The following is a 21,667-nucleotide window of genomic DNA, read 5'->3' as shown; positions in this document are numbered from 1 at the left end:
GTTTAAGGCAAACAATGTCACTCTTCAAACTGTAACCATGTCAGCCAACGTGACCATGACTTCTCTTTTCCATGAGAAGGAAGAGGATTCTACCCAAGATCTGACCCCTGGCTTGCCTTTTTCACCCTAGCCATTAACTCATTGCCATTGAGTCAATTCCAACTCATAGCAACCCTATAGGACAGAATAGAACTGCCCCATAGGGTTTCCAAATCTGTAATCTTTGTGGAAGCGAACCGCCACATCTTTCTCCCGCAGAATGGCTGATGGGCTCAAACTGCCAAACTTTTCAGTTAGCAACCAAGCGCTTAACCACCACACCACCAGGTTAAATAAGCCAAAAGCAAACATTCAAAAGGTTTCCCATAAACTCTCCCAATCCCGTGCATCTCTGGCCAGAATGACAGTCCAACAGATCCCTGCAGTCTGGATTCAAGACCTGTAGGTGGAAGAAGCTCGAAGGGGCATCCAGAGCTCAACCTTTCCTCCTAGAGGATTCTAGAAGCCCCTCTGGGCCAATGCCTTTGCCTGAACAGCACTAACAGTACCATTAAATGCCCGTCACTGGGCACCTAGTGGATACAATGCAAGATAGCAGGTGCCTTACGTACTCACCGGAAACACCATTTTAAAAACTGGAAAACTGCCTTTTAAGGAGGAAATCATTTGCCTATGGATATCCAGCAAGGAAAGCAGCACGTCTAGAATTCTGGTCCAGATCCACCTGACTTTAAAGCCATGACATATACACACACGCACGCACACACGCACACAGCTCCACAGTGTCCCATGCCTCCATCTCTAAGTATTGGAATTATAAACCCAGGAGAAAAGGACAAGGCAGGTGTCAAGTGGAAGCTAAGCTCCCATTACCTGCCACCATTAGACAACAACGGTCTTCTCTGTAGAAATGCAGGCCCACCACAGAGCAGCTCCTTGTTCTGTCAGAAGGACCTTGGCTGGATTCCTGGGCTGGAGAAATCCTCTTTGCCCATGTTCTGAAGTCCTCTTCACCCCATATTCAAAATTCAGAGGCATTAGCATTCTCCACCCTGCTCCACCTTCTGGACACAAAGCCATCTGTAACCTAATGTGGTCGTGAATGGATTTTTAGCACATAGTTAGAAGATTAATGGATTAATCATAATTTATTTGTAAATCATTAAAAGCATTACTCAGCAACATTTCCCCTAAAGATTATGTTGGGCTGCCCAGGGCAAGATAATTAAAGGGACAGAGGAAAGATGAAAAACACAACCACCAACCTAATTAAAGATAATCAAATAAACCTATAAATTAACGGCTAACTCTTCAGCCCGAGGTGTGCGGAGAAACTGGGTCTGTTTCTTGATGTTGATTTGGGTCTTCCAGTGCCTGTTAATGAATTACTCTGCCTAAATTTTCTTCCATCTTGTTCTTTTCTGGAACAGCCTCCCTTTGATGGCGAAGATGAAGATGAACTCTTTCAGTCTATAATGGAGCATAACGTGTCCTATCCAAAATCCTTGTCCAAGGAGGCCGTTTCCATCTGCAAAGGAGTGAGTACATTTGGATTCCTTTTTTTGATTATGGACCAAGGGGGTGGAGAGGGTGAAGATATGTTCCCCACGCTTCAAAGAAAGATGGCAGAAATACCACAAACTCATGCCGCCCACTGCTCCTGAACCACTGAGAGCTGGAGCGTGTTGATGGGGTGTACTGGGAGATGCAAAGATCTGGTGAGTGGGTTCAAATCCCAGTCCTTCCTGTAGACCTGGAGAAAAGCAGTTTCCATCAAGTCGACTCCAGCCCATGGAGACCACACACGTGTCAGAGTAGAACCATGCTTCATGGGGTTTTCAGTGGCTGATTTTCAGAAGTAGATCTCCAGGCTTTTCTTCCAAGGCGCCTCTGGATTCCAGCCACCAGCCTTTTGGTTAGTAGCTGAGCACTTAACCATTTACAACACCCAGGGACTCCAGTCCTACAGTTGTTGTTGTTATTAGGTGCCATCAAGATGATTTTGACTCATAGTGCCCCCTGTGACAGAATAGAGCTGCCCTATAGGGTTTTTTAGGCTGTAATCTTCATTGGAGCAGATCACTGGGTCTTTCTCTGATGGAGCTGCTGAGTGGGTTTGAACCACCAACCTTCTGGTTAGCAGCCAACAGTTTAACCATTTGTGCCATTAATTCTACAGTAGGCATGTTGACATTAACTAGTCATCTTTCTTGTAACAGTATTTTCCCAATGCATGCATCTTTGATTAATAATATTTTGACCCAGGTGGTAAGTAGACACATGAAGCTTTTAGCCTCTTTCTGGACTGTGATACCTTGAAAACACAATTTCTAGTGCTTGCCCTTTTATCAGATATACATATGGAATGGCAGCTCAAAAATAGTGTAAAAAGAGGCCTGTGTACATTCTTATATGTTTGGGCATGGGTCCAGGTTGCTTCCCTGCTTCATGACAATCCCTATGGAAAGGTCCGTATTTGTCAATGCCACATCCATGACTTGGCTTAACTCTGTATGAGCCACTGAGACAGACGCTTCCCAGGAGTCCGCGCACAGTCAGGGCAGAGGTTGAGCCAGGTGGAAGAAAGGCATTGCCTTCTGGGAAGACGCTACCGTCCAGCGTTCTCTTTTCCTCCTCTTACTTTCTAGCTGATGACCAAACACCCCGCCAAGCGGCTGGGCTGTGGGCCTGAGGGTGAGAGGGATGTAAGAGAGCATGCCTTCTTCCGGAGAATCGACTGGGAGAAACTGGAGAACCGGGAGATCCAGCCGCCGTTCAAGCCCAAAGTGGTGAGTCAGGACAGAAGCCCATTTCCTGAGCCCCATTTCTCCAAGCCTGGAGGGGTCCCACCTACCCTTTTCCTGGAGTGAGAGAGCTGGTGACCCCTGGTCTCTGCTAGGTGAAGACACCAGCCTTGTCCTCAGTTCTGTGGTCTTAGCCATCAGACTTTCTGCTGACTTCGGAGAGTCAGAACAGGAAGCCAGAGGGGAAGACCTGTATACTGCTCTCCCCCCAGTACAGCTGCTACAGAGCATACCCCAAAACAATTAGAGGTCTTTGGGGTTCTACTTTGTGGACTGGCAGGCCCAGTGGGGCTGTATTTCTTTGTCTGGAAGCCTGGAGGGACTCAGGCTTCGTGTCTGTCTCCAGCTTTGCTGAATTCCCCTGGCACCGATGGTAGCTCGGAAGCATAAACTAAATCTCAGCCCGCTCATAGGCAGGCCCGGGACACAATCCCCATGCCGGTCACTGCCCTCAATGGAAATGAATATAGTTGTGTCTGCCGCCATTTCTAACATTGCCATATTTATTCCAACTCTTTCTATGTGATTCCCATCATTTTCATACATTTAACAAACACTGTGCCAGGCACTGTTCTCAGTGCTTTACAAATCCTACAAATATTAATTCACTGAGTCCTCACAACAACCCTGTGAGGTGGGTACTGTTGTCCCTAGTTTACAGTTTAGACAACTGAGGCACAGAGAGGCTGAGTAACTTGACCAAGGACACACAGCGGGGAAAGGGAGGTGGAACCAGGATTCGAACCCCAGCCGTCGGGCTCTGGAGTCTGTGTCCTTACCTGGTGCACTGTTCTCCTTCTTGATGGTAGTCAGTTGGCAGGTTGCTGGCAGTCAGTGTCTGCCTTTCTTGAGGTTTACATCTGTAGAGGTAAACAGAGACTCATTAAGACATCACCCTCCTGGTTCACATGACCTGCCACTTCGCTGTGCACCGAGGGAGCCTGCTTTGCCCTGTATCCCATTCCTAAGGCAAGGCGGTTCCCTTCCTTTCAGCTCCACAATTGTCTCTGTCAACATTGGCTAGTTGCCAGCAAGATCTCTGCTCTCAAGACTGCAAAGAGAGCTGCTCTATCCCACAATCAGTTCCAGAATCATCCATCATGTTGGTTCGCCCCCTATCTGTCTCCTCTGACAGGTCACCACCATGAGCAGACGGCAGGGACATTCCTGGGTCTCCAGAGCTGCCTGCCTGGGCAGCACACAGCCTTATTCATGGAGCAGCAATGTTCCCATCAAACATGTTCATGTGCCCTCTGCTCCAAGAATAAAACTGCTGCTGGTGCACCCACTTGATTTTATTATTCCAAGATATTTCTAGCACAAACTGAGGAAAAACTAAAATTAATTGGGTCAGTTGACTTCCCCCTGAGTCATCATTTCAAGCAGGGCCCTATATACCTGCCACCCCCACCTTTTCTTTAGTCAGGCCAGGGTGCTAATTTCTGAGGCTTTCGTGTGATCCCTGCTTTCAAGTTATAAGCCAGGGGAGCTAGTCTAAGGGGGAGTGGGGGCAGAGCAATAAATGATGCTGTGGACGGTCTCAAGGAAAATTCTATGAGGGATTTTCTTTTTTCTCTTTCACCTTTTCTACTTATTTAAAAAAAAGAAAAAGAAAAAAAAATTTTTTTTTTTTTCTTATTTAGCCACCTTAAATTAGAAGATGAAAGGTTTGCAATAGTGTCTTAAACATGGCTTAGTTTCTTTATAGGAACAGTGTAGAGACACAGCCCTGAGCCTGCTTAAAGGGTCACACAAAATGTATTTCCTTGTCAGTCATTTACCAGAAGAAATGAGTTGTAGCAAAGTTGGCCTTAAAACAAATCTTCTTTTCCTCTTGATTTGATTCCCACCTTATTTTCAGAAGAAATTGTGTATTTGCAGAGTCTCCCACTTTCTGTGGATTCTGTGGCTCTAAACTCATATGTAGGGACAACAAGAGAGTTACTCTGCTCCAGCAGCACCAAGTGTAAGTACTTCCCTGTGGGCCATTACAATCACCGGCGGCAAAGTCACACCCGCAAGGCAGTTGAGCTATGAGCAGTGTGTTGATTTATTTACTTCTGGAGTGCTGCTGGCTGCTGGTTTGTTTTGTTTTGTTTTGTTTCTGACTGAGTGCTGGTTAAAATGACAAGAAAGAATAAACTGCCTCTGGCTGTGAAGAAATAGCCCATGATCTCACAGGCAGAGAGGTAGGAGTAGTAGACCCAGGCCCTGAAATGGAAGGTTTCTCATTACTTAAGATACAACTATTTGTCTCTATTCGTCTGGAGCGAAAAAGAAAGAAGGAAACTCAAGAATCAGAGAAGGAACTGGACTACAGGACAACTCGTCTCCAGGAACCACTGCCTCCTGCACCTTGAGACCAGAAGAACTAGATGGTACCCAGCTATCACTACAGAACTTTCTGATCAGGGATACACTAGATGGAGTCTGATAGAAAGTAATACAAATGGAGAACAGAACTTCAAATTCTTAAAGAATCCGGGCTTACTGTACCCATCGAGACTGGAGGTGCCTTAGCTGCGTTCTCTAGAGAAGCAAAACCAGTAAAGCATATAAATATATAGACAGATTTATATCAAGGAAATGGCTTACACAGTTGTAGAAGCTGGAACGTCCCAAGTCCATGGGGCAGGATGGAGGCCTCTCCTGATTCACGCAGCTGGTGAACCCAAGACTGACAGGTCAGACAGCAAGGCATTTGCTCACAGGCCATGGAAAATGATGAATCCCAAGATTGGCAGGTAAGCTGCTAGCTCCAGTCCAAGAACCAGAGGTCAGATGAACAGGACCCAGCTGCAGGATCCAGAGTGAGCAAAAGCTCATGAACCTTGCCAGAAAGTTCACTTATATTGATGGCAGGTCACACCCTCAAGGAAACTCCCTTCCAACATATTGGCTACTTACAACAGATCCCATCATGGAGGTGATCATGTTATATCAGATCTCATCATGGAGGTAATCACATTATAAAAAAAAAAAAAAACTACATCGTAACTGCCAAACCACTGAGAATCATGGCACAGCAAGTTGACGCACAACCTTAATGATCACAGGAAGAATCCCAAGATTATTTATTCCCTGAGATACCCTTTAAACTTTGAACTGAAACTATCCCCTGAAATCATCTTTAAACTAAATAGGAGTTTAACTTAAAAAAAAAAAAATATCTCGAGTACTGCACACTTTTAAAAATTTGTCTGAGACCAAATGGACAGCAATTACTCTAAAGCATAGATGAGAAGTTTGGGGGGCAGTGAAACTAAGTTAATGGGAGTGAAACAACTAGAATAGAAATAATGAGAATGCTGACACAATGTGAAAAACGTAACCAATGTCACTGAACATTATGTGTAGAAATTGTTAAATGGGAATGGATTTTGTTGTGTATATTTTCACCAAAAATACAATAAAATTAAAAAAAAAAAAAGGTTTATCACAAAAGTCAGGCCTGGTGAGAGCTTCAGCCAGAAGGAAGGGAAAGACTTGGTCTGTTCACAGCAAGATCTATCTCTCAGGCAAAGGCCCAAGTTCTGCTGGAGAACCTGTACACAAAAGAGGAAGAAGAGAGAAAAATGGACAAATGAACAGAAGACTGGACACTGGGTGGGGGTAGGGAAGGGGGAACAATGGCGAACATTAGAAGCAAAAAGATATGACTATTGGTCTTTACTCACCCACAGCAAAAGAGACGGAAGGAAACTAAAGATTCAAAGAGGAAACTAGTCTACAGGATTAATAGCCTACATGAACCACAGCCTCATCTACCCTGAGACCAGAAGAACTAGACGGTGCCCAGCTACCCTAGCAACCATTCTGACCAGGCCCACAACAGGTGATCCTGATAGAATGGGAGAAAAATGTAGAATAGAACCTCAAACTCTTAAAAATCCATACTTATTGGACCAGTTGAGAATAGAGAACTCCCTGAGAGTATTGCCCTGTGATACCCTTTAAACCTTAAACCAAAACTAGCCCCTGAGGTCATCTTTTAGCTAAATAACAGATTGGTTCATAAAATTAAGAATACCACCTGTGAATACTGTGCTCTTTTTTAAAAAATCAGCTATATGAGACCAAACGGTCAACAATTATAAGGCAAGGGGACAGGGAGACTAGATTAAAGGATATGAAACAACCAGAATGGAGATAATGAAAATGTTCACACATTGTAAAGAATGTAACCAATGCCACTGAACAATTTGTGTAGAAATTGTTGAATGGGAATCTAAATTGCTGTGTAAACCTTCACCAAAAACATATATATAAAAGATTATAAGCAAGCAGCCACGGGAGTGAGCAGCAGATATTTTGTTGAAAAGCCAAAGAGCTGAGGACAGAGATAAATGGGGGAAGTTCTGATGCCTCGGAGGGCAGCAAAGAGCCTCTTGCAAGTTCAACTCCTCAGCCCCTCTGCCATGCTGGTGCCTGGCAGCAGAGTGGGCCATTTCCTCTCAAACAAGGGGACATTTCATGAAAGGGCACATAGGGCATCCTACTGTCATGGTGCTGTGCTGGAGCTGACAGGCCACAGGCCAAGAATGGTACCAGCACTTGACAAGGACATTCACAACAGAAGAAAGCAACGGAAGTCAGATGCAGTCGAGGCTTCAAAATACACCACGGTTAACACACACAGCAGGAGCATGCAGGCTGTGTATAAAAATTGTTCTAGGATGTGGTTTCCCAACTTTCTCAGTGGAAAAGTGGAGTTCCATGATCCAGAGTTAATTAAAAGTCAGAAAGTTTACAGATAAAATAGAGCTGTGTTTCCTTCTACAGGCAGTTTTGTCATTTCAAAGAGAGAAGCAGCAATACAAGCCGAGCTATGGCTGCTGAAAAAACAATCAAGCAAACCTACTGCTGCTGAGAGTTTTATTTAATGTTTTCAGTGAACCTGTTTCTGAAAGGAGTCTCTTGGAACAGTTTTATAGAGCTGGCTGACCAAACTTGTCCGCCTGGGTGAAGTTTGCTCAGTGCTTTTTCGGCAAGTGCTGGTGGACCTGTTTGCCTGGATTTATTAGACTAAGTACAGGTAGCTGTGCTCACACGCAGTCACACCACTGGCTCCTAGATTAAGTACAGGTAGCTGTGCTCACACGCAGTCACACCACTGGCTCCTAGATTAAGTACAGGTAGCTGTGCTCACACGCAGTCACACCACTGGCTCCCAGGAAATCAAACCTTTGGAGGTTGTGAAATACCATCAGTAGGACTTCACTGAACATACCATGGATTTCCAAAAGACAGAACAAATCAGTCTTAGAAGAAGTTCAACCAGAATGCTCCTTAGAAGCGAGGATGGCAAGACTTTGGCTCGCTTACATTGGATACATCATCAGGAAAGACCAGTTGCTGGAAATGGGCAGGAAAAACAAGGGAGACCATCAATGAGGTGGATTGACACAATAGCCACAGCCATAGACTCAAACATACCAATGATCATGAAAATGGTACAGGACTCGGCAGCATTTTGTTCTGTTATACGTAAGGTCACCGTGAGTTGCAGCCCACTCGACAGCGGTTAACAACAAGACTTCAAGTGCCTACAGTTAGCTGCCGGATGCCTCTGGAGATCAAGCTTGAACTTGAAGGAACGGGTCCATCATCTCTGTTCTACTTTTTATTTTTGAGTCTCCAATGAAAGATTATTCCAGAGTCACTGACTTCCCCAAGGAGGGTAGAAGTATGCTACTGCTGCGCAGCCACAGAGCTTACGTGGAGGAATTGGTTTCACCTTTGTGTACTCTTTTTCTCTTCCTTCCTGCTAAATTGACATCACCGAATTTAGCCTTTAGACCACCAAGCCAGTTGCTGTTGTGTTGATTCCAACGTGTATCGACTCCGTGTGTGCAGAGTAGAACTGGTCTGTAGGGTTTTCAAGGCCATGACCTTTCAGAAGCAGATCACCAGGCCTGTCTTCCATGGCACTTCTGGGTGGGTTCCAACCACTTAACCGTTGGCACCACCCAGGGTTCCTAACGTTTAGACCACAGGGCCATGAAATTGTGAAATCCCATTGCAGAGACATTTCATGATGCAGTTGACCCAGCAGGAGACCCCACACAGGACTTTCCCTTTCATGGTGACGTTAGAATCAGGACCTGCAGTGCAGCGTTGGCCTGGATTCTGTTTAAGGTCATATACAAAGGAGAGAATAGAGAGGAGAGTGACCAGCATCAGGGTGCAGGACCGTGGCCGTCTCCCCTGACGGTGCTCATCTCCCAGGCTCAGAAGTGAAAGTAGCGAGGGAGGCACTTTCAAGAGCCTGGAGCAGCCCATGGTGGAAGGGTACAGTCCTGAGGAGCTGTGACTGTCCCCGAAGGGCCGCTGTGTATAATTGCGAAGATGAGGCCGATTTTCTAGGTGAGGCATTTGCTTGGAAGTGAGAGCCTTTCGTTTACTGATTTATTTTGTTAAAACAGAAACAAAAACCAAACAAGTCTATTACACTGGCCTGAAGATAAGACAGCCACCTAACTCCCTTGTTCTTTGTGAGAAAAGCTCAAAGCAAGCCAGTTTCCATGATCTCGTCAAGAAAACACAGAGGATCTCTGCAGTCAGTGCCGTTGGCCCCGAGCTCCACAGACACTACGGAGTCAATGCTGCATTTTGCGGATGTTCTTAACAATCAACCTGAGTCATCAAAAAAGAGCCTCATTTATGTCCAGAAGAGCCCATGTGAGAAGATACGTGTTTTGCTTTTTTAAGTTTATAACAGATGTCACCTCCAAAAAGATCCATCTTCCATTGTGGTTATTGGGTGCTGTTGATTCCAACTCATAGCGACCGTATATGACAGAGTAAAACTGTCCCACAGGGTTTCCTAGGCTGTAATCTATATAGGAGCAGATTGCCAGGTCCTTCTCCCACAGAGCAGCTGGTGTGTTCAAACCGCCCACCTTTCAGTTAGCAGCCAAACGCTTAACCATTGCACCACCGGGGCTCCTTAATCTTCCATTATTCAGGGAGAACCCGGAGCATCCAGCCTGCCTGCAGGGCTGTACCAGCTAAGGAGGAGGCGCTGTGTGGAAGGAGGACTACGGCCAGCCTACTCAGCCCAGCAACCTGCAAACTCAGGACAAAATTAAGCTTTCATTCTTCCTTGACCGAAAAATAAAAGGCCCAATTTTCATCCCTGTGGCATGCCCTCAGAGACACGAACACGAATTGAAAATTCTGATCCAATGCCACTTTGAGTTTTGTAGGCTTTATCCTGATTTATTATTCATGTGAATAAAATGCCCTTCACATTTCCACTCATCCTGCCAGGGATGAGTAACAGTTTATACAAGTACTAGAAGTGTAAAGTTAATTGATTTTCCTTTTTCTCTATACTCCCACCAAGGAACAGGATAGTTAGTTCATAAACAAGCCTAAAACATTCACTGTACTTATTAGAAAGAGAGAGAAATTAATGTAGAGTGTTAACACCAAAAAATATATCCCAGAGTACTTTGGAAATAGGCCAGCTAGCTGTTATAGGTAGCTTTTCTTAGGAAATTGCTGTAGTTATTATAACAAAAAGAGATCAGGAAAAAAAAAAAAAGAATAGCTATCATCAGGACATTGTCGTCCTTGCAGTCACAGTGAAAGAGAATAAGAGCACTGAAAGTAAGAGCAGGTGCTTTACAAGAAGATGCAATCAGGGTTAACTGTCCACTCACCGGAAATCCTTTATTCAATAGTGCCATTAGCTTGTTTAGAGAGCTTGATGATACTCTAATGATCAAAGTCGGTGCAGTGCTCATTTAAAAAAAAAAAAGGTTTTTATTTTGAAATAACTTTTAATTTCATACTTAGAAAAGGGTTGCATAAAGAATTCCTGTATATATTCCTTTATATAGTCTATGTAAAGAATTCCCATATATCCTTTACCCAGATACCCAAAATGTTAAAATTTTACCATGTTTCCTTCATTATTCATTCCTTCTCTACATGCAGGGGCAGATTATCCAATAAGCAAGGTAAGCACCGTGCTTACCTTGCTTACCAGATCATCTGTAGTGAACAATTTCACATTTTTTTCACCACATCAAAGCCTGTGTTTGTCAGCAAACTCATCAGTACAACCAGCCTCCTTTGGAGGAGGCTTGACCCTTTCTGAGCTAATGCTCTAAGGCAGTAGGTGAGACCAAACCAAAAAACAAACCCATTGCCATCCAGTCAATTCCGACTCAGAGCAGAACTGCCCCATAGAGTTTCCAAGGAGCCCCTGGTGGATTCAAACTACCAACCTTTTGGTTAGCAGCCATAGCTCTTAACCACTACGCCACCAGGGTTCCTAGGAGTTAAGACGGTGCTATTTAATTTTGTCTGAGAAACCAAAGCCTGCCTCCAATCTCTGGCCACAGGTGATGTTTTCAGGAGTGAAAAACCAAAGATGCATTGCCATCGAATCAATTCCGACTCATAGCCACCCTGTAGGAGAGAGCAGAACTGCTCCATGGGGTTTCCAAGGCTGTCATCTTTAAGGAGGCAGACTGCCACATCTTTCTCCCGTGGAGCAGCTTTTGGTTAGCAGCTGAGCACTTAACCTCTGCACCACCAGGGCTTCTTTGTAGGAGTGAAGCAGGTCTCAATCACTGTTTCAAAAATTACTGTAAAAGTGCTGTCTGCTTGTGGTGAAATAGACAGTTAAGCAGTAGAGAAGGGTCTAAAATAAAATGATCATATCTCTACCTTCCCGAATCCCAGTCCCAGTATTCACTGTCTGTTCTGTAACCTTCCAGAAAGCTGTGTGCATGTATAAGCATACACATAAATGAAGTTGTACCCTGCATTCTGTTTTGCACCTTGCATCTTTCAGGTAACGATGTATCTCGGAGGTTTTTCCATGTCAGCTCATGTGGGTTTATGGCATTCTTTACACAGCCATTCCCAACTCTTGAGTTCCAAGGCCAAGAACTGACTGTTCTCCAAATACTCTCCTCTGTCCGTTCTTATTCTCCAGACTTTCTGTACCAAAATGCACTGGCTTCAGTGGGCATCCAGGTCTTCGGTGAGCACATTTCCAGAACCTTGGGTGACTAAATGAGCAAACTAACTTCACTCTTTAACCCTTAACCGTGTGTCCTTGCTTGAGTTGGTCATGCATGGAAGACCATTCCCTGAGCATGCTGATCTTCTTAAAGAGGGCAGCTCCTCGGCTACCTCCCAATGGCCAGACACCCTACTGGAAAGTTCTATAGTGTGGACATTACCCCCCCCCCCAGCAGTCCTAAAGCAGAATGTTCTAGCTTATTTCTGCTGTTGGTTATTTAACTTAAATGAGGGCAGTGTACAACCCTGAGTCAGCTGTCTGCAGACTTCAGTGATATTAGTACTTCCGCACTCTACTAGACCACGGCGCAGTGTGAAGGTCAACCCTCAAAACTAGGACTTGAGATCCAAGTAACAGCTCTCTAGAAGACAAAGCTCACCATGCTGTATCCAATAACTATGAGACTTTCCCACCTTTATATGTTTCTGTTCTCATTTCTTTTGCCACACGCCTTTACTATTTATTTGTCCTGTGCTCTTCTTGCTCTTGGGGTTTGGTTTGGTTTTGCTTTCTAATGGCAGTGTTTTTGAACTGCTCATACCCCCCCTAACTTCCATACCAGTGACTGTAGGGTTATATTCTGCATGACAGACACATCGAGGACAAGGTCAGGATTGAGACCCAAACACGTATTGTTCATTCTCGGTGGCCCCTCGCAGGTAAGACCCATAGCCGAGAAGCCAACTTCTGCAGGGCAGACTCACGCCCTGCCCGACAGCCACCACGGGGAGTGTACCATTTGCCACATAGGCTCTGGGTAAGAAGGCAGTGCCAATCCCAAATCCCACCTGGAGTCGTGACTCTCCCTTCAGGTTCAGCATCATCCATGCTCTGTAACATGTTTATCCACCGTGCCTGATTTCTCTGTGGTTCATTTTGTTAATTGATGTTTTTACTAAATGGGGTAAGAATGTCAAGAACAACAAAGGAGTTAATTCCTGAATCCAGAGATGAAGAAGGGGGGTAGATTATGAATAGCATCCATTCATCCCTCAAATATTAATCCTGTGCCTTTTACATGCCAGGCACTTACTGTAAATGCTGTACCTTGTGTCTGCATCACGCCTTGTCTTTTAAAAGGGTCTCACACACATTCACTCACTTGATCCCCACAACGGCATTAGAAGGTGGCTATTCACGTTCCCATTTTACAGATGTGAAAACTGAGACCAAAAGAGATGCAGCAAGTTACCAAAGCTATACTCTGGGGCTTTGACCTCCAGTCTGGTCCTTCCCCTGCCATGCCCTCCGTTTCCGCTCAGGTAACACTACCCTGTGAATACAGACCTTGTCTGGTCTCAAGGGAACACCAGAGGAACTCCTCTGGGCTCGTGCACTGGCCCAGCCTGGTTTGGGCCACCTCTTCCTACTTCCTCCATCTTTGTTGCACACATGTGGTATGTCACATCCCAGGTGGCAAAAGCCTCACTTGGTAAAGGGTATGGGTGGCCATTGGAGGTAGATAGTGCACATCTAGCCAAGGGGTTTTGTTCAAAAGAAGCAAGTGCTGCTTTTAGCTGCTGCGTGTTATGAGGCAGCCTAAAACTCAGAGTCCATGGATAACCCAGACCTGCCTGTTGTTACAGACTGCCCTCAAGGGCAGCCTGCCCTTCAAGCATCTCTGGTAATTTCCTGCTTCACCCCTGCAGAACATTGGGAGGATGCCTGCAACCAGGCTAGCTTCATTTTTCACTCTCTCAATCACTCATTCACTTGTTCATCCATTAATTCACAGGTACCACTCACTAGATGCCCCTTAAACCTTTTAGTCTCAGTGCCTCTTCTTGCTCCCAACTCAGATTCAAGGTGGCACCTGAGGTCCGTTGCCCATCCAGCTTACAGCTATGGGTAAGGTTGGATCATAGGTGGTAGGAAGACTCTTTCCTGCATTAGGAATGCAATAGCTTATTGGAACTGTTGTTTGACTTTTCCCCAGGGATCCAAAGAGCTCTGGTTTTCATTATACTTTGCAGTAGGGGGTGGTGATAATATGGGGATAGTTGTAGTTCTCCACACAAACATCTTGGGAAAACAAGTAGTTCAATATCTTCTCTAATTTGACTTAAAGGATATTGTCTCCTTCTGGGCCTAATTCCAATAACGGCTGTGGAGGGCTTATTTTTAAAGCATCAAGAGGCCCTCCTTGGGGGAAAGTAAGTGAGGTTACTCAAAGTACTGAACCTGTGGCAAAAATGGCTGTGCTTTTTACCCCTTTTGTGAGGGAATGGTCTTCCTCAAAATAAAAAGCCTTTCTGAGTCTTGGGCCTCATCTGATCCTCAGATTCAGCCTTCAGCTTTTACAGGGTTTTCTTCCCATCATTTGCTAAATTCCACCCATAGCCCCCTTTTGTTCCTACTGTTGACATCTCCAAATTTATTTCAGTGGCTCAGAGTTTTTCCTCTTTGCCCTGGGCCTGTTCCTGCCTCAGGTCTCTCTACCCGAGTGAATGGGTTTAAGGAAGACTTCAGTTTGCTAAAGATGAGATTCCTCCCTCTTTGAGATCAGGTAAATTTTAAAGAGATTTAGAGAGAAGGAAGGTGTTTCAGGAGGTGAGCAGCTTTGAGGCTAATAGTTGAGATACCATTCCATGTGATTACAGAGCAAAATTGCATTTATCTGGGCTCTGCGGTTTCGCCTTAGCTCCGCAAGCCATCAGCATAGTCAGGTACTGAGTTTGTCACCAGCAAGGCTTTTAGGCCCCCGTGTGTTACTACACTTGGAGGTGTTCTAAGAGAAGCTTCCTCTGACACCAGCCTTAGAATTCGGTGCCTTCAAGCACCGTCCCCATCCCCTGGCTTCTCGGCATTGATGTTCATATGGTCCCCAGTAACTCTTCTTTTAGCTTGCTTTCTGTTTTTCTTTGGGACATAAGCCATGGCATTGGAAATTTCCGGTAGAAGGTGACTGGTGAATCCCACAAAGATGCTACTCAAAGGAAAGTATAAGACTTGTACAGTCTTTTCACAGAACGACAAACCCAGAGCTAGACAGACAGGTGTCAGTTATCGGAGAGAGAACATTTGATTGTGGCTTGCCTTGCTCTTCCTTTTAGGGGCTTCACATTCTTTTATTGTTTTTTTGTTTGTTTGTTTGTTTTTTCAGAAATTCCTTCTAGCTCATCTTTGCATGGTTAGTATCAAGAAAAGTTCAAATGATCTTTTACTAAGGGAGGACACACCCCAGCCTCTGGGAGCATCTCCAGCAGATTCAGTGACTTCATCCAAGCAATGAAAAAAAATCCATTGCTGTCAAGTTGGTTCCGACTCATAGCGACCCTATAGGAGCAGCTGGTGGATTTGAACTGCCAACCTTCTGTTTAGCAGCCTTGCTCTTAACCACGGTGCCACCAGGGCTCCTCCAGGCAATGAATGTTGACTAATCAGGTTTCTAAAGGGTGTTCTTCTCAAGGCCAATACCAGGGAGGCTGTAACACTTGCTTATGATGCTTCCGCCTTGAGCTCCTGTAGCTTCTCCTCTCTCTGTTCTCAGATATGGCTGTTCCTGCCTAATTTCCTTGTTTGGGCCCCCACACTGACCTCGCATTACAGTCTTGGCACATCCCAGGGTATCTCAACAGCAGTACCATTGACGTCTTTGGCTGGGGCGGGGGGCTGCCCTGTGCATTGCAGGACGTTTAACAGCATCCCCAGCTTCTAGATGCCAACAGCACCTCTGACCCAAGTCATAGAAACCAAAGATGTCCTCAGACATTGCCACCTGTCCCTTGGGGGGCCAAATCACCCCTGGTTGGGAACCACTGGTATATATCCAAGGAAGGGCAGTTTCTTTAGCTGTTGCCGTCGTTACAGCAGTATCCGAATGTGGAGCCCTGGTGGCAGTGGCTCCTGTTTGCTTATTTGTCTTTTTAACTGGTGAATCAAGCACAGACCCCTGCTTAATTCCTGGGAAGAAGCAGAGTGTCTTTATTTATTCCTCAAAGAGACTTTTGGTTCAGAATGGCCTGTGCATGTGGGTGATGTGAATTGCAGAAGTTCGCCTGTGTTGACCTTTGCTTTGAATCCCTTCATGCCCGTGGAAAGGTAGAATATTGGAGCAAAAGCTTTGCTATCCCACAGGTGGGAGGCAGGACCAGTGTGATGAGAAGGCCTAATAGTCTGTATGTCCCCCCACCTCATTTCCCCCAGTGCACACAGACCTACCAGTCACTGCTGTCCCAAACCTCCTTGGTTACAAATGGGTAGTTGCTTATTAAAATGAAAAGAACCTTGGAAAGGAAAGCTATCGGTCTCAAAGACCTTACTTTGAATTTATGTCATGCTTTCCACCTCAACATGTACTCAGAATCAAGTTTTATTTGACGGTAAGAGGGTGGAACTCGATTCTCAAGCAAACCTTATGGAAGATAGGAGAGGGGTGTGAAAAAGGAGGTGAGAAAGTCCAGGCCCCAGAACCACCCCTGGCCTCGTATAAGGAACATGAGCGTGTGGTGAGCTCTCACCACGTGCTGGGTCCTGTGCAGAACGCGACATTTAACCTTCACAACAGCCTGGGAAGGGAGGTATGATCATTCTCCCCGTTTTACAGATGAGGAAGTTCACGGTTCACCTAGAGGTGTCCCCTGTTAAAAATCCAGGCATGCCTGGTTAGTTGAAAACTTACACTAACTCAGAATTGCTTCATGTTACCCCTATGGTACGGCAGTTGTTGTGTGCCGTCGAGTTGATTCCGACCCCTAACAACCTTATAAGACAGGGTAGAACTGCCCCATCGAGTTTCCTAGGCAGTAATCTTTACGGGAGTAGATCGCCAGGTCTTTTCTCCCGTAGAGCCGCTGGTGGGTTCAAACTGCTGAGCTTCCAGTTAGCAGCCTGATGCTTCACCACTACGCTCCTTCTGTGGTACTACCGGCTGATAGAAGGGTGGTAATTTGCAACATGTTGACAATAATTGTGTCACTGGCGACATTCCTAACACACCCTGGTTCAGAATCTCCCTCTCATCCCAGGGACTTAGCATGCCACGACCCTTCAGGGTGGCTGGGAAAAGTAAGGAGGACGCCATTGTCCTACATTCGAGGTTGGGCTCCCAAATGCTGCTAAAGCTGCTATGATTCTCGGGGACCCTAAGAAGGCAGCTTTGCCTGCAGCCTCCATCTGTAGAGTGTTCTTGCGGATGCTGGAGAAAAGAAGTATCCAAGACAGACAGCAGTCTTTGCTGGTCTCCCCATTGTCCCCCAAGGCACCAGTGCAAACCTCCCCCAGCCCGAGACCACCCTGAAAATGAACTCCCAGTCAACCTGTCTGGCAGCTGACCAGATAGACCTAGACATGTTTGAATTCCAGCTGGGCCCAAAAGAGAATCTCCCAACCTTGCCACCATGCTTACCCCATACTTGATTAAAGATTAATTTGGAGGCCAAGGTTTCTAGAATATCCCAGTTGGAATGCAAAAATAGCATAGCCTTTACTGTATTTACTGTAACCGATATTGTGACAAAGAACCAGATGTAGAGCAATGACTTCAACCTCCCAGTTCTGGAGTAGCTGCTTCCAGTCCCAAGCAACATACTGGCGTTTTCAAAATGGAACCGTGCCTGATGGCCACATGAATGGGGCATGGTGTTCATACCTCTGTGGGCTCCGTAAGGTGAGGGAAATCAAAGAGGCTGTCTCCTCATTGCCACTTTATTGCCAACAGTGCATATTTCCACCTGTACTCTCAGTTCCGTGAGTATTTGAAGACTGATGATTAAGTAACTCTCTGTTATTGTTTGCTGTGCCAGGTTTTTGAACCCAGTAGGTCTGCAAGTCTTCCAAAATTCTTTCTGCCTCACCAGCCCCTGTTTCCCCCAAAGGGCTACCCGGAGAGCTGCTCCCCATGCCTTGTGTCATTAACTGACCTTCCTTCTTTGTCTTTTCTCCACAGTGTGGCAAAGGAGCAGAAAACTTTGACAAGTTCTTCACGCGAGGGCAGCCTGTCTTAACGCCGCCTGACCAGCTGGTCATTGCTAACATAGATCAGTCTGATTTTGAAGGGTTCTCATATGTCAACCCCCAGTTTATGCACCCCATCTTACAGAGCGCAGTATGAAACTCACCAACCAGAACAAAAGCCTCCCCAGCCCCCAGCCCCACAAGCAGTGGGAAATGACCCTTAACCCTAAAATTTTAAGGCCATGGCCTTTTTCTTGTTCCAGATGGAGGCCTGAAAATTCTAGGGTTATTATTAGTCCAAATGTGATCAACTGTTCAGGGTCTCTCTGTTACAACCAAGGAGCATTATCTTAGCGGAAGATGACGTATTGTCCAATGTCCAGTTTAATTATGTAGACGTCGCATCTGGCTGTAGGTTAACCCTTCCTAGAAGGCAAACAGACTCTTGCCCCTTTTTTGGTATGATTTGGTGTGTTCTCCATACCCTCTGTCTATTTTCATCATTGGGATTCCCCCTCTGCAGATGTTTAAGTGAACCTGTCACACTCTCGGGGGCTGGAAGCATCTCCACCTAAGACATCTTTCGAATGAAAGAGCGGGGAACCCGGAGAGTGAGCAAGGAGGGGCCAGGGGTGGGGGAGAGGCTTCAGAATAGCTGCTGCTCTGTCATCTGCCTCAGTGGAGACAACCCCTGGAATCCAGGTCTCGGAGGGGGGATCTAGTCTCAATGGCAAGTCAGGGCCAGCTCACTGTTCCCAAAATTGATGTGTAGTAACCCAAACCTAGCCCAACGGTTACCAGTTTAAGAAAAGAAAAACAAATTTAGGTGAACATTCAGCAACTCTGTCGTCTTGTCCCCTGCTTAGTTGATAACTAGCTTGATACTTATATTTCTTTTTAAGAGGCCAAATCTTCTAAGGACTTTGCTAAATGAGCATGTGAAATCATTTCAGATCAAGGATAAACCAGCGTGTATGTATGTTCATTTTAATCTCTAGGAGATTACTCCATGACCCAGGGTGCCATCAGTAACCACGCCACTACTCAAGAGTGTTGTCAGCCAACCCCACACACAATGGTATTTTGCTACCTGCGTTGTTACCCTCCATCAGACGCTGAAGTGTACGCCCCGTCCCCTTTTGTACTTATTTATTTAAAATAGGCTGCAGTGTCGTTTACACAAGTACTATGTACAGTAACTTAATCAAGTGTTGACTCTAGCCTCCAACCCTACTGATTGCTTTTCCTCCCTTCTCCAGCCCTTGACGTCCACTAGGGATAATCAACAATACGGTTCTGTGTCCCTTTTCCAGTTCATGTTGAATGACACACCTGGAGCTGTAGAATCAGGAAAGCAGGATGCACATCAGCTCACAAACATTCTGTTGCTAGAAGGATTTTAATATGTTTTGCAAATGCATCATGCAATGAATCTTGCATGTTTACGATAAATTTTAATAACAGGTGAATCTATATTGATATAGTCGTATCAAGTATAAAGAGAGTATTATAATAATTTTATAAGACACCATCGTGCTATATTTGTGAAGGTTCTTGTTTCTAAATTGCTTTTATGACTAAGTTTTAGGTTAATTCTTTGCTGCTGTGTTCCCTCCCCACCCCCACCCCCACCCCATGCTTAACCCTGCACATTGGTTCTATATCAGATAATTTTTTTTTTAATGTAGATCTAATTTCAGAAATGTATGGCTACTTTACATGACTCAACTAGGCTTTCACTATACATATGTATACATATATATTTGATTCTACCCACAAACAGAACTTTTGTTTGGGCAGACTATTTTTTAGATAAGACTCTCTCTTAGCTTCTTAATGTCATCTTCTGTTCTGACTCCGATGCTACTCTTCCAACTTGAAGACATTCTTGATTCCACTGTCCCCAGTGTGTCTGTGCAGATGTGGTGTTGTCATGGCACCCGGGCCGAACTTTGTTTTTTTGTTTGTTTCGTTTTGTTCTTCCTCTCAGCCTTGTTACTGTTAGTGACTCTGGGGGTGGGGGGGTGGGAAGACTGCCTCCTTGATACGTGTGCATGGAAACACCAGTGCATGCTGCCTGTCTTGCTGCCCCTGGAACTATCCACTGTCTCCTCTAGCATGTACCACACCCCCAGGAGATCAACTGTCAGACAAGCCTTGTGTCAGCCCTGGAGCAAAGGCATCCATCCCCCAGAGGTGCCACTGGCAAACTCTTGAGAAGGTGTAGATTTTCTACCAGTTGTTGCTAGAACTGGCCTTTCCAACTTATGTGAGGAGCATGTCTTTGGCGAGCCACCATCCCAATGCAAGGTCCTTGGAGGAGCCAGCCTTCTTACAACATAAAGGTTCAAAATAGAAGTAACTATCAGTCCTTAAAGAGGGCGATTGCATTTCTTCCCATTGCCCAAGAGCTTCACCCAGTTAAGCTCTTCCTCATTTTTACTCTCTGGCTGTTTGCCTGAAATCCATGTAGCATACAACCTCCAAAGGGTCTTTGAGGAAGGAGGCCTAGGCTGTCCTAGAAACCCTGGCTTGGAGGAAGAGATGGAGCAGGGAAAGTGTCAGACCGGAAAAGAGCCGTATCTTCTGACATCTTTTATGGACTGTAGTCTTCAGAACTCAAAAGGGGCCCTGGTGCATCCACACCTGCAGGCCTGATGTTGAGTGCATATTCTGGGGGCCCCTCCTCACCAGGTACACGTCATGGTCTAATGGAAAAGGGACCAATTTATAGAAAGAGCCTAAGAGACAAAAGGGATGGTCACCCTGTCTGAGGACAGAACAGCAAGATTCAACCCCAGCCAAGCCCCAGGAGATGAGGAATGACCCAAAAAGAAGCCCATAGGTTATGGACCATTTGTTCTAGGGTCCCAAACTGCCTGTGGACATGACTCAGTTTTTCCCTCCGACAGCCAAACATTTCCAAATTTTTCGTATTTCTCCAGGAAACATTCAATATGTCAGCTCGTTCATATTCTTCCAGAATGTGTGGCAGAGTTTGAAAAGAGTAGACAGTGGCCATGGGGCCCAGCACCCTCCCTAAAATACAGCAGCCTGTGGAGCCAGCTTGAGGGAAAAGTGGTATAAGTCCAGGACACAGAGAAGTGTTGCTGTCGCATAGCCTGTTCTGCACGTTGCTGAGTACTGCATTTAAATAAAGGCTAATGTGCTAAGGATCTGAGCAGCCTGTGAGAGTAATTGTTGAAAGAATAAATCATGTGGGTAACCGTTACCAACTGTCATTTGCAAGCAGTTTATCAAATTCTATGGAACTGTCCCACTTCATGTGAATTGTGTCAAATGAAATGGCAAAGAAAGGCTGCTGTTCCAACTGCAGCAACTGTGCTGGGGGCTGGAACAAGCAGGATGCCTTCAGGGGTCAAGCTACTGTGGGACTCTTTGGTGAGTTACTGCCACAAAGCCACAGCCTGAATTGCCAGGGCCTGTGCAGGGACACCCTGCCCAGCAGAATCTGGCACAGTCCGAGTGTCTGCAGGACCCATTGGGCTGTGACCCTGAAAGGGCATTCAGATTGCTTTGTGTTGTTTCCTTGGAAGATGGCCACTGCTTGGTGGTAGAACCTTCCCCCTGAGGCTGCAGGCCAGCATGCTGGCCACTCTTCTCTTGGCATCTCTTCCTCTAAAGTCACTAGGTGTTTGGTTTGAATGAAAATATCAAAAGTGTGCTGCCAGGCGTGGCCCTCAGGGGCTACTGGGAAGCTCACATCAAGGCAAGAACCAAATCAGAAGATAGATACGAAACCCCAGGGACCAAGATGATTGCTCTTCAACACCTTTACTTCTCTTTGATGCCTGGTACGACTGAATGCAGAATCACAGCCAGCCTTTTTGTATGGGACGTATTTTGGCTTTCTCATTAGGAATTTTGGTAGAAAATTGGAAACTTGACCTGAGATGGTTGGTTG

At 45.6% G+C, this 21,667-nt stretch overlaps 1 protein-coding gene across 1 annotated transcript in view; it reads left to right on the top strand.

Annotated features, from left to right (window-relative positions):
* PRKCA (protein kinase C alpha) overlaps positions 1-19,761 on the top strand; it is a 483,515-nt gene extending 463,754 nt beyond the window's left edge. The window contains exons 15-17 of the mRNA XM_049861275.1: positions 1,431-1,538; positions 2,649-2,789; positions 17,735-19,761. Of these exons, the coding sequence (XP_049717232.1) occupies positions 1,431-1,538; positions 2,649-2,789; positions 17,735-17,899 (414 nt within the window). The 3' untranslated portion in view covers positions 17,900-19,761. The remainder of the gene's footprint in view (positions 1-1,430; positions 1,539-2,648; positions 2,790-17,734) is intronic.
* Positions 19,762-21,667: the final 1,906 nt, after the last annotated feature.

This window comes from Elephas maximus, chromosome 19 (genome assembly GCF_024166365.1).
Source record: "Elephas maximus indicus isolate mEleMax1 chromosome 19, mEleMax1 primary haplotype, whole genome shotgun sequence".
Classification (NCBI taxonomy): Eukaryota; Metazoa; Chordata; class Mammalia; order Proboscidea; family Elephantidae; genus Elephas; species Elephas maximus.
The sequence above is the reverse complement of the archived record's forward strand: the minus strand, read 5'-3'. Positions and strand labels throughout refer to the sequence as shown.